This window comes from Ictalurus punctatus, chromosome 23 (genome assembly GCF_001660625.3).
Source record: "Ictalurus punctatus breed USDA103 chromosome 23, Coco_2.0, whole genome shotgun sequence".
Classification (NCBI taxonomy): domain Eukaryota; kingdom Metazoa; phylum Chordata; class Actinopteri; order Siluriformes; family Ictaluridae; genus Ictalurus; species Ictalurus punctatus.
The window spans coordinates 20,445,869-20,458,368 of NC_030438.2; the positions used below are offsets into that span (position 1 = coordinate 20,445,869).

The 12,500-nt window shown below is 46.7% G+C and overlaps 2 protein-coding genes across 5 annotated transcripts in view; one reads left to right on the plus strand and one right to left on the minus strand.

Annotated features, from left to right (window-relative positions):
• slc4a7 (solute carrier family 4 member 7) overlaps positions 1-7,800 on the plus strand; it is a 26,787-nt gene extending 18,987 nt beyond the window's left edge. For 3 of the 4 annotated variants that reach the window (XM_053674917.1, XM_053674915.1, XM_053674916.1), the window contains 11 exons: positions 179-284; positions 489-650; positions 784-897; positions 1,490-1,651; positions 1,890-2,141; positions 2,586-2,654; positions 2,889-3,062; positions 3,329-3,457; positions 3,644-3,723; positions 5,982-6,083; positions 6,291-7,800. In XM_053674917.1, coding sequence (XP_053530892.1) covers positions 179-284; positions 489-650; positions 784-897; positions 1,490-1,651; positions 1,890-2,141; positions 2,586-2,654; positions 2,889-3,062; positions 3,329-3,457; positions 3,644-3,723; positions 5,982-6,083; positions 6,291-6,369 — 1,429 coding nt within the window. In that variant the 3' untranslated portion in view covers positions 6,370-7,800. Of the gene's footprint in view, positions 1-178; positions 285-488; positions 651-783; positions 898-1,489; positions 1,652-1,889; positions 2,142-2,585; positions 2,655-2,888; positions 3,063-3,328; positions 3,458-3,643; positions 3,724-3,935; positions 3,986-5,981; positions 6,084-6,290 lie in introns of all 4 variants that reach the window. The other variant, XR_008393310.1, reaches the window with a different exon arrangement.
• Positions 7,801-8,678: 878 nt separating this feature from the next.
• The window catches only part of dpy19l1l (dpy-19-like 1, like (H. sapiens)), a 10,649-nt gene continuing 6,827 nt past the window's right edge, over positions 8,679-12,500 (minus strand). Inside the window, exons 14-22 of the mRNA XM_017453035.3 lie at positions 12,408-12,500; positions 12,046-12,117; positions 11,874-11,941; positions 11,185-11,209; positions 10,929-11,048; positions 10,672-10,846; positions 10,478-10,577; positions 9,578-9,703; positions 8,679-9,390 (exon numbers count right to left, since the gene is read on the minus strand). The exon at positions 12,408-12,500 is cut by the window's right edge and continues 9 nt beyond it. Of these exons, the coding sequence (XP_017308524.2) occupies positions 9,219-9,390; positions 9,578-9,703; positions 10,478-10,577; positions 10,672-10,846; positions 10,929-11,048; positions 11,185-11,209; positions 11,874-11,941; positions 12,046-12,117; positions 12,408-12,500 (951 nt within the window). The 3' untranslated portion in view covers positions 8,679-9,218. The remainder of the gene's footprint in view (positions 9,391-9,577; positions 9,704-10,477; positions 10,578-10,671; positions 10,847-10,928; positions 11,049-11,184; positions 11,210-11,873; positions 11,942-12,045; positions 12,118-12,407) is intronic.

The window sequence follows — 12,500 nt, forward strand, 5'->3', positions numbered from 1 at the left end:
TATTTATTTATTATTATTATTATTATTTCAGATATTTTTCAGTTTCACACTGTACAAGTTTACACTGAACATTGCTTCAGATGTCAGTGCTGCACATTTTCTATAAGTAAAATATTAACAACTTTCTTTCTCTCTCTCTCTCTCTCTCTCTCTCTCTCTCTCTCTCTCTCTCTCTCAGATGTCGGTGCTCTCCACCTTTAAATGCCACACCTGAGCTTACGAACCTGTGGAGTCAGAGCAACTTCACTCCCGATTCCATCAACTGGAGCGAACTGAATGTGTCTGTAAGTGTGCGGGTGTGTGTGTGTGTGTGTGTGTGTGTGTGTGTGCGCGTGGGGGGGTCCACTGTAGACCGCCCTGTTCTAAAACTGTCTGTATTAATGTGTGTGTGTGTGTGTGTGTGTGTGTGTGTGTGTGTGTGTGTGTGTGTGTGTGTGTGTGTGTGTGTGTGTGCGTGTGCGCGCATGCGTGTGATGTACGTTGTACAGACATGTAAGAAGCTGCAGGGTGTGTTTGTGGGTCCGGCCTGCAGTGATCACGGCCCCTTCATCCCTGACGTCCTGTTCTGGTCCATCATCCTCTTCTTCACCACCTTCTTCCTCTGCGCCTTCCTCAAACAGTTCAGGACCAAACACTACTTTCCCACCAGGGTCAGCTATGGAATTAATAAAACCATTCATTAGTCATTTCTGCTCAGAAATATTTACAGTGATGATGATGATGATGATGATTGTCTGGTCATGACCTTTGACCCCTGTGTGTTCCACGCCGTCGGCTGTGCAGATTCGCTCTGCGATCAGTGACTTTGCGGTTTTCCTCACCATCCTGTTCATGGTGCTGTTGGATTACCTAGTGGGGATTCCTTCACCCAAACTCAACGTCCCCGACACCTTCCAGGTAACGTCTCAGTGTTCGTGTTGAGTTTAACATTAGAGATCAGTTGACGTTCACGGCTCTAAACTAGACCATGTGAAGTAACTGTTCTGTTCCGCAGTGACGCTCTACAGTACACTAACACTTCTGACTAACACCGGAGTCTCTGAACACCTCTGTTCTGAATTTGACGAGGAGAATCTCTCCCGTTCCTCTTTAAATGCTCTGCTCACGTCGTCTGCATTTTCTTTTTAAAGCGAGTCGTGTTGTCGGTTCACTAATCGGAGCAGAGACGGTAAATCAAACGAGAAATCTTTGGAAGTATGGTGTGAAATCTCCATTCTCGCTCTGGAGCTAGTCTCCGGTCCGATGTCTGTGTGAGATTGGATAAACTGAACAACCGGACCAGAGTTCCTCGACTACAGACGTTATATTTATCATACGCACCTACAACAGATGATGATACCTGGCTCACAGGAACATTTACACAACAATAAAACATCCACAGTGTCTTCTTTATTATATATATATATATATGTGTGTGTGTGTGTGTGTGTGTGTGTGTGTGTGTGTGTGTGTGTGTGTGTGTGTGTGGTGTGTGTGTGTGTGTGTTCAGCCCACCTCTGAAGGCCGTGGTTGGTGGATGACTCCGTTGGGTTCGAACCCCTGGTGGACGATGTTAGCGGCGGTGATTCCTGCTCTGCTCTGCACCATCCTCATCTTCATGGACCAGCAGATCACCGCCGTCATCATCAACCGCAAAGAGCACAAGCTCAAGGTCTCTCTCTCTCTCTCTCTCACACTCACACACACACACTCTCTCTCTCACACACACTCTCTCACACGCACACACTCTCACACTCACACACACACACACACACAGTGCTCTGTTCTCCTGGTCATCATGAACAGATGAATCCTGCATGGAACAGATGAATCCTGCATGATATTTACGTGTGTGTGTGTGTGTGTGTGTGTGTGTGTGTGTGTGTGTGTGTGTGTGTGTGTGTGTGTAGAAAGGCTGTGGGTATCACCTGGACCTGCTGGTGGTGGCGGTGATGTTGGGCGTGTGCTCGGTGATGGGCTTGCCGTGGTTCGTAGCTGCCACCGTTCTCTCCATCTCGCATGTGAACTCCCTGAAGGTGGAGTCTCAGTGCTCAGCTCCGGGGGAACAGCCCAAATTCCTGGGAATCCGAGAGCAGAGAGTCACCGGCTTCATGATCTTCATCCTCATGGGCTTATCCGTCTTCATGACCTCCGTGCTCAAGGTGACACACACTAACACAAGTCCTGTGTGTGTGTGTGTGTGTGTGTGTGTGTGTGTGTGTGTGTGTGTGTGTGTGTGTGTGTGTGATTTCAAGCTTGACGTGGTGTTCTTGTCTCCACAGATCATTTGTGTTTGTCTAGAAATAAATTCTTAAAGTGAGTAAACTGGTCTGCTGATAGCTCCGATAGTGTTTCAGGCTTGAAGGGAGTAAACATTTTCTGTAAATAGGTTTAATAATCTTATATTTGGTTTATCGTGGTCTTTATAATAGGGAATATCAGATAAATGACTATATTTGAGATATATTTTCATTTGCTAAGACATCAGTGTGAATTTCTTTTTCTAGATAGAAGAATCTCTGGTGACCCCACAGCTACCTTCAATTACAGCCGTATGAGCACATGTTAATGTGTGTGTGTGTGTGTGTGTGTGTGTGTTTACTCAGTTTATCCCCATGCCGGTGCTGTATGGAGTTTTCCTCTACATGGGTGCTTCGTCCCTTAAAGGCATTCAGGTAAACTTTATTTATTTATTTATTTATTTATTTATTTATTTATTTATTACAGTTCTCAGGCTTTTCTCTCGCCTCTGCGCTGTTGTATATTGATGAAGGGGCGGAGTATCCGAGTGACACCCGTGTTTAATCTAAACACGCCCTGTGAAAGCCCTCTGAAGTGACGGGGTGTGTGTGTGTGTGTGTGTGTGTGTGTGTGTGTGTGTGTGTGTGTGTGTGTGTGTTCTGCTGCAGTTCTTTGACCGCATTAAGCTGTTCGGGATGCCCGCTAAGCACCAGCCTGATCTGATCTACCTGCGCTACGTTCCTCTGTGGAAGGTCCATGTGTTCACCTTCGTGCAGCTCACCTGCCTCGTGCTGCTGTGGATCATCAAAGCCTCGGCCGCCGCCGTCGTCTTCCCCATGATGGTAAACGTTTCAGTAATTATCCATCACACTCGGAGACCGCGGAGCGAGCGGCTCCACGAACTCTTCACTTCAGTGTACAGAGAAAAACCAATGATCTGAGTACAACACGATGAAGAACTTCCTGCTACATCAACTTTCACTTTCTTAACTTTTAGTCACACACACACACACACACACACACACACACTAATTGTGCGTTATTGTCTCTACTGCTTTGGACAAATATTAGCGATGGAGTATAGTTAAAGGTGTGTGTGTGTGTGTAGGTCTTGGCGCTGGTGTTTGTGCGGAAGCTTCTAGATTTCTGCTTTACGAAGCGAGAGCTCAGCTGGCTGGACGACTTGATGCCAGAAAGCAAGAAGAAGAAGGAGGACGACAAGAAGCTCGCCAAAGAGGTATAATAATAATAATAATAATAATAATAATAATAATAATAATAATACATTTGTATGCCTGTGGCATTAACTTTACTATAACTATCTCAGATTTCCTCTTTACAGTACACAATTGTCTGTGTGTGTGTGTGTGTGTGTGTGTGTGTGTGTGTGTGTGTGTGTGTGTGTGTGTGTGTGTGTGATTAGGCAGAGCGAATGTTGAAGGATGAAGAAGTGATGGAGTACGACAGCGACAACCTGCTCAGCATCAAAGCCCTCAAAGTCAGGTTAGTCTTCATAAATCCTTCTTTAGTGTTGTAAGCTCCGCCCCTTCCAGTTTCTGGTCCACAGGAAGTAAACGCGTTCCTGGTGTTAATGCGCGTTAGGTAATAAAATCAGAGATTTCTTTACGAATTAGTGGTGTGATGAAGACAGTAAACACACCCAGAGGGTTTTTTGTTGCTTCCTGAGCTCTTATCGAGGTGTTTCTCTCGAGCAGATCGGACAGCGTGACCTCTGACCTCGTGTGAGGAGGAAGTGACCTCACTGGTTCGTGGTTTTGTTGTTTATTTTATCGGTGGTTAATCAGAGCGGTGATTAACGCTGCAGCGTGACTGCATGCTGCTGAACTCTCGCTTCCTCACACACTCCTCACTCTCTCTCACACACACACACACACACACACACACACACACACACACACACACACACACACTCCTCACAGCAATGTCCGCCTACACACACACACACACACACACACACACACACACTCCTCACAGCAACGTCCGCCTACACACACACACACACACACACACTCCTCACAGCAACGTCCGCCTACACACACACACACACACACACACACACACACACACACACACACACACACACTCCTCACAGCAACGTCCGCCTACACACACACACACACACACACACTCCTCACAGCAACGTCCGCCTACACGCGCGCACACACACACACTCCTCACAGCAACGTCCGCCTACACACACACACACACACACACACACACACACACACACACACACTCCTCACAGCAACGTCCGCCTACACACACACACACACACACACACACACACACACACACACACACACTCCTCACAGCAACGTCCGCCTACACACACACACACACACACACACACACACACACACACACTCCTCACAGCAACGTCCGCCTACACACACACACACACACACACACACACACACACTCCTCACAGCAACGTCCGCCTACACACACACACACACACACACACACACACACACACTCCTCACAGCAACGTCCGCCTACACACACACACACACACACACACACACACACACTCCTCACAGCAACGTCCGCCTACACACACACACACACACACACACACACACACACACTCCTCACAGCAACGTCCGCCTACACACACACACACACACACACACACTCCTCACAGCAACGTCCGCCTACACACACACACACACACACACACACACACACACACACTCCTCACAGCAACGTCCGCCTACACACACACACACACACACACACACACACACACTCCTCACAGCAACGTCCGCCTACACACACACACACACACACACACACACACACACACACACACTCCTCACAGCAACGTCCGCCTACACACACACACACACACACACACACACACTCCTCACAGCAACGTCCGCCTACACACACACACACACACACACACACACACACACACACACACACACACACTCCTCACAGCAACATCCGCCTACACACACACACACACACACACACACACACACACACTCCTCACAGCAACGTCCGCCTACACACACACACACACACACACACACACACACACACACACTCCTCACAGCAACGTCCGCCTACACACACACACACACACACACACACACACACACACACACACACACACACACACTCCTCACAGCAACGTCCGCCTACACGCACACACACACACACACACACACACACACACACACACACACTCCTCACAGCAACGTCCGCCTACACACACACACTCCATACCGACGTCCGCCTTCACACTCCACACGCACTCCTCTCTCACTCACACTCACACACACACACACACACACACACACACACAGGTCATTATAACTGCTCATAATGCTTCATCATTCAGTAACAGTGCTGAGTAAAAGCATTTCTATAAACTCTAATAATGCCTCATAAAGCTCCAGTAATGTCCCATCATGCACTTCCTGGTTTATCAAGACTTCCTGTCCTGGTCTCCACATGCCCTTGTCCACTATCCCTTCATTAAGTGCCCTCGGACTGCGCTCTAAAGAGCTAGGGATTGTTCTGTTCATTTACCCAGAATGCATTGCGCTGTGTCATTGTAACACTAGATGTGTAGATGGTGTTTAGACCTCTGATGGAAACATACTCGTGAGTTACACACTCCCGAGGGTCATGGGGAAGTGGACGAGGGTGTGTGGTGTACAGTACTGGAACACTGGGCTGGTGTGTGAACCTGTGTGTGTGTGTGTGTGTGTGTGTGTGTGTGTCTGTAGCTCTGACCCGTCTGTGGTCAACATTACTGATGAAATGGCCAAAACCAGCATGTGGAAAGCTGTGAACTCTGACCCCTCCAAAGGGCTCAAATATAGAGAAAGGTAGATATACCTCCCTCCTTCCTCTTTATCCTCATCATCATCCTCTTCTTCCTCCTCATCCTCAACCTCCCCCCCCCCCTTTTTCTGTCTAGCTCTCTGTGCTTGTTTCTGTTCATCTGTCTGTCTAAGAATGGAAATCTAATGTTGTAATTTTCTGTATTCCTGTGCGTGTGTGCGTGTGTGCGTGTGTGCGTGTCTTCTCTGCAGTGATAAAAGCCCTAGCATTAAAATCACAGTGGATGATGTAGACGGGGGGATGTTTTTGGACACGGAGACATCGCTATGACGACGGAGAGAGCCGAACCTCTGAGAGGAGAGAGACGAGTTTCTCACAGCAAAGGCCAAATGAGTTCCGGAGGAAACATGCTCACACTGCCCTGTTTTATCTCTTGCACACACACACAGACACACACAGTGATTAAATGTAAGCAGTGTGTAGTGACAGCTGAGGTACGTCATCACACACATGAGAGCCCCGCTCCCACAATGTCCAACTACACACCACTTCTTTTTTTTTTTTTTTTTTTTAATTATTTTTTTAATAATTTATTTTAAAGGTAAGTGTTTTAAAGGCGAGACGTCGTGCTGTGGGTTTAGAGGCGAGTCTGTCATTCCGCTGATGATGTAACGCTACACGCTAAACTGGTGGTTATAGGCTTCCATTCCGTGTTAGCGGCATTAGCCTCGTAGCTTGGGTTCGTCACACCGAGAGCTCGTCTCCGCTGACCCCGTGTTCAGGCCGTTACTTTTTATTTACATTATATACTTCTTGTAATGTTGCTCTTCTGGGACTGTTAAATGGTGTAAAGCTGAAAGGTGGCGTTTTTTGTGTGTGTGTGTGTGTGTGTGTGTGTGTGTGGACTCTTCACAGAAAAATGAAAAATTCACTTCTATATTTAGGAACTGTAAACGGTTCTGTGTTTAACATCGCCAGAAAATCCCTCATGTCCTGTTTACATGGAATCAGTGTGTGTGTGTGTGTGTGTGTGTGTGTGTGTGCGCGCGCGCGTCTGGAACCCAGCGTTAGTGCTGATGTTAGCGCTCCAGTTATTTTAAATACGACGGGTTCTCTTTACATTCTTTCCGTGTTTTTTCTGTGTTCATCATCGGATTAAATTGACTCATTAGCGCCCCCTCAGGACAGTCACGTGAACGCCACAGTCGCACCAGAATGTGTTTGCGTTCTTTTATTTTTTAAAAGAAAGGTAACTGTTACATAACACATCGTGCCTGGTATTTATATATAATAAAGAAACCCGAAATTATCTGTGATTTTTTTTTTTATTTGTACTTTTTAGGCTGCTCAGTTTGAAACTGTTCATTAAGTTATTAGACGTTATTAATGAAGTATTTAAAGTTTTATTATTTTAGGTTAGATTTAAATTTCATTTCAGATGATTCCTGGGTTTTTTTCTCAGCTGTTCTGTTTTAAAAACATGATTTTTTTTTTTTTTTTTTAGTTTTTTAGCCGTTTGTGTCTCGGACGTAACGGCGCTCGTCTTCCTTTTGAAGATTCAGAACAAGTATTTTTACTCCACTGTGCTGCAGGTTCTCTCTCAGTTCCTCTGTAACGCTGCTCCTTTTCACACGGCGGATCATCGTGTACATTTCTGTAGCCTTCAGCAGACTGTTTATAAAACTGTATTCATACAGGAGTGTGTTTTGTAAAACCTCTACACAGAATTGTTCAATAAAAGCAGTAAAGTTGTTAAAGTGACTTCTGTTCCTCTTTATTGCGTTTAGTTTCTGGACTGTTGATGAAAATCAGGTGTTGGCGTTCCGTCTTCGTCTCGGATGCTTTTTAATGTTAAACACGTGACTCGTGTTCGGTGTAAATAAACGAGACGCCACAAAATTGTGCAAAATTACAAATAACTTTTATTCATAAAATACAGTCGGCCTCGGCCGTCAGGGGAAACTCCACACGTTACGCTTATTTCAGTCCAAATTCTCTGTTCAGCTGCAGGATTTCCTCACGCTGGTCTCAAGGACAATTCTTTTACAGTCAGAATAAAAAATAAAGAAATGTGACCCAAACAAAGTCGCTCTGCAGCATGGTGGCGTGGTTCAGAATCGCAGTGCATCATGGGAAATTGTCTAAGATTTAAATCGGGGCCGCGTTCGCAAAAATCACAGCACTGACATTTCTTCTGAAATCAGCGGAGAGGAAATTTTACAGAAGAATAAACGGTGTGTGATCTAGAAGCTGAAAGTGGCTCGTAACATCTGAATGTGTAAAAATGTTCAAATAAATCATTTCTTGTGTGAGAAGAATTCCTAAAGTGTCTGAGCGCTCGGGAGAAGCTGCTTAAGAGCTGCTTTCACACACAAAAACTAATGCTTTATTAATTACGAGCTTTAAATTTAGATTAGTAGAATTCAGCCCCTGATTTGATTTAACAGGTGAAATTTCCCATGATGCACTGCAGGACGAGTCGGACGAACCGAACACGGCTTTTCGTGTCACGGTGCATTAACATGGGAAAATACGTTTCGAGAGCAGAGCTCATCATCACGAGCGGCTACAGACGGAGAACCTGCCGAGGAACGCTGCTGAGGACCGGAGCATTGTGTTCTGTACCCCCCCCCCATCCCCCCCCCCCCCCCCCCCCCCCCCCCCCGGTTAATGAAGACTCTGAGACTCAGAGCTGCATCGCAGACAGGGAGTGAGGAAGAAAGATAACACTGAACGCTCGTGAAACAGGAAGCAGCAACTCCAGACTTGGTTAAAAGAGAGAGAGAGAGAGAGATCTTTATCTGATAAAAGGTTGTGCAAAGGTACAAGTTAAGGACTTTAGGTTGAAGTAAACGAGAGTAAATAAAGACTGCGAAAGTCACTTCCTCTCTCACAGTGACGCAGAAAATACGTTCTATCGCTTCCTTCTGAAGACACGCAGCTGAAGAACAGCAGCAACAACGTTCCTTATGAATAAATACTCACAGCTGAAAAGTCTCTCTCTCTCTCTCTCACACACACACACACACACACACACACACACACACACTCAACTGCACACACTCAACTGCACACACTCGCACACACACGGAGGTCTTGGCGATGAGTGGTTTTTAAATAAACCCCAGCTACGTTTTAAACACACACACACACACACACACACACACCCCATCGTGTTGTTATCTGGTGTGTGTAGCTGCTTTGGGGACTTTGAGCACTTTATAGACGTTGTTGTGGAAGACGGTGATGAAGTGAGGATGCGTGTCTCGGCTCAGCAGCGTACACACCGGAGTTTTACCCAAATTCACCGGATCCTCCACATCCCAGATCTCTGGCATGCTGCAGCCCGGCCTACGTCACACACACACACACACACACACACACACACACAGCGAGGAGAATCAAATTAATAACCAGATGGAGGATAAAAATATTCAATACAACACACGAGTCAAAACACTAACAGTTACTGTGTGTTAATGTGTGGATGGTGTGTGTGTGTGTGTGTGTGTGTGTGTGTGTGTGTGTGTGTCTGTACCTGGTCCGTCTGGTGCACCACGAGTCCTCAAGGATGAAATAATCCACTTGCAAACTGATCAGGTTCCTCTTCACCTGTTCCACTGATTTCCGGCTGTACATGGAATAAACCAGCTTTGTCCTTTCCCTACACACACACACACCCATGCTCCTGCTTCATGACTCCCAAATTTGGCTCCGTCAATCCTTCGACCCAGTCCCAGTTTCCCATCCTCACAACATGATGCTACCTCCACCATGCTCCACACGTACTGGAACCCAGTATATATGTATGTAGGACATTTGAAGCTCAGATCTCCGCTTTGGAGCGTGATAGGAACGTCAGTCCTGCGCTGCCGTGTTTGTCCTGACCTCCTGAACACGTGGTGTGAATTTGGAGAAAATCTGAGATGGTTGAATTTTTCGTCCAAAAAAACGGTAAGGCCTTAGTATTTTTTAGGGTGAAAAATGCGGCGTTCTCTGATGGTGTTCGTGTTCACGGCGTGCGTTAGGGAGGTGGAGACAAACACGGCCGCGCAGGTCTGACGTTCCTATCACGCTCCAAAGCGGAGATCTGAGCTTCATACGTGTATACTGTGTTCCAGTACGTGTGAGGCATGGGGGTGGTAGCGTCACGGTGTGAGGATGGGAAACTGGGTCGGGGGTGAGGGGGAGGTTGAATCACAGAAGAACACGGTTATAGTCTGTGAGAGACTTATGGGCGGAGCTTCACCTTTCAACACTGAAGTGTAGCGCACTTAAATGGTTGTATTTTCACACTCATTAGTGAGTCATGTCATTCGTGCTTAACTGTTAAACTACAACAGGCCACGCCCACAAGAGAGAGAAACTCCTTGGAACATAGGGTCTGTTTTTGACTAGTGCACTCCTTAGGAAGGAAGGGGTTAGGGGTCACGGCTACCTGAGTCCTGCGTCCTCGTAGTGCGGGTGATTAACGATGGCTCTGCCTGCTGACAGCTTCACACTCGCCATGGTGGGCATCGCACCCGCAAACACTGCATCTACACACACACACATTCACAAGTTGTGTGATTTGGGACAAAGCAGAGTGAAAATGAAGTGTGTGTGTGTGAGTGTGAGTGTGTATACACTCACTCGTTGGTGTGTTCTCTTTGATCCACTCCAGCAGGTCTTCCTGTGGCAGGTTGCTGAATTCTCCCATGATGCTCCACTGCTGTTGCAGGTTGGCCACGCCCTGAACCGCCATGATGGACACGATTATAAACACGGCAGCGTGCTGCTTCACTTTCTCACCCACCCAGCCGAACAGCTACACACACACACACACAGTGAGAACAGCTGTAAGTGAGAAAACTGGAGTGAATGCAGGGGGTGTAAATACTTTTAGTCACCTGTCTGGAGCAGAGCAGTGACGTCATTAAGCACATGTGTGGCGTGAGGAAGAGTTTCAGCCTCATGATGAGAACAGCCAGAACAGCAAAGGCTACCAACTGCAGAGTGTGATACACCAACTAACACACACACACACACACACACACACACACACACACACACACACACGCACACACACACACACACGTAATGAATTATAACACTAACACAACAGCTGGATTGAGGACTTTTTAGAAGAAGTATCAGCGCTCTCACCACTGCTTTATCCAACTTCTCCGTCCTGTAAAGAGAGAAACACAGATCTGATCTGACGTCTGATTTATCTGATATGTGGATCTGATCTCAGTGATGAACACTAACACACGTGATGTTCGACCTTCTTCTCATCATCAGCTCAGTGAATAAAACGTCTCTGTGATCGGAGTCTCAAGAGCTGTGTTAAAATAAAGTGATTTATTTCTGTTTCGGAGGATTTAAGCCGTATTTCGCAGCGTTACCATAGCAACACGATTACCCCAGAGCACCCCAGATCAGACATAACGCTCCACTTGCTCCCTAACCTGAGATCTGATCGGTCTGCTGATTAAAAAAAAAGGCCTGACGCCATTCGGTGTCTGATTTCTTTGTACGCTTTTCTGGCAGCTTCAGGATCAGATCAGATCAGATCAGACTGCCCTTTTCAGAATTAGAATCTTTATATAAAAGTTGTTCAAACGTGCACTAAATGATTTTTCTTTGGGGGTTGTGTAAACGAGACAATCCGACATTTGTTTAACAGCCTGAGGAAGATGGTCTATGATTGGTCGCTGTGAATGTCAGTCAAATGTCCTCTTTCTGTGAGAGTGGGCGGGGCTTGGAACATGTGGGACTTTTTACATTTTTTTTTTAAACTTTGGACGATTTTAGTTTTGTAAGTAAATAAAGCATGGGGTGTGAAGGCTCACGGATGGTCGACTGATGGAGCCTCGGCGCTGTCCCGATGTCTGAGGAACGCCGTCACGTCCTTTAGAATCTGCAGAAAGAAAGGGAGAAGGAGCGGGGAGGAACCCGTGAGCGTAATTAACACCTGAACAGCAGCGTGACGGCTGCGTGTTAATTTAAACACAGACTCCTCACCTTTACAGCAATAACAGCAACCAGCAGCAGGTTCACGGGCAGCAGCAGGGTTCTAACGTAGCGCAGAACCGTCTGACAACACACACACACAAGGGAGAGGAAGACAGCGGCCATGTTGTGGCCTCGGTATGATCTGGGGGTTTAGTTAAAAATGACCGTGTGACCTTCATCCCCAGAGGATCCGTTACTCTCCTGTGATCAGATTCTCCCAATTCAGCGAGAAACCAGGTTTTATTAAAGAAAAGATCAGACTCCAGCCTCAGCAGGACGATACGGAGCAGGATGAAGGTTTTAGCCGTGGTGTAAACAGAAGGAACAGTGGTGTGTGTGTGTGTGTGTGTGTGTGTGTGTGTTTGACTAACCTCCACCTCCATGAAGTCGAACTCAGCTGCGCAGGTGTACATCATCGTATCAAAGTCCTTGTAGCTGGTGAACTTGGACTTGATCAGACTGCT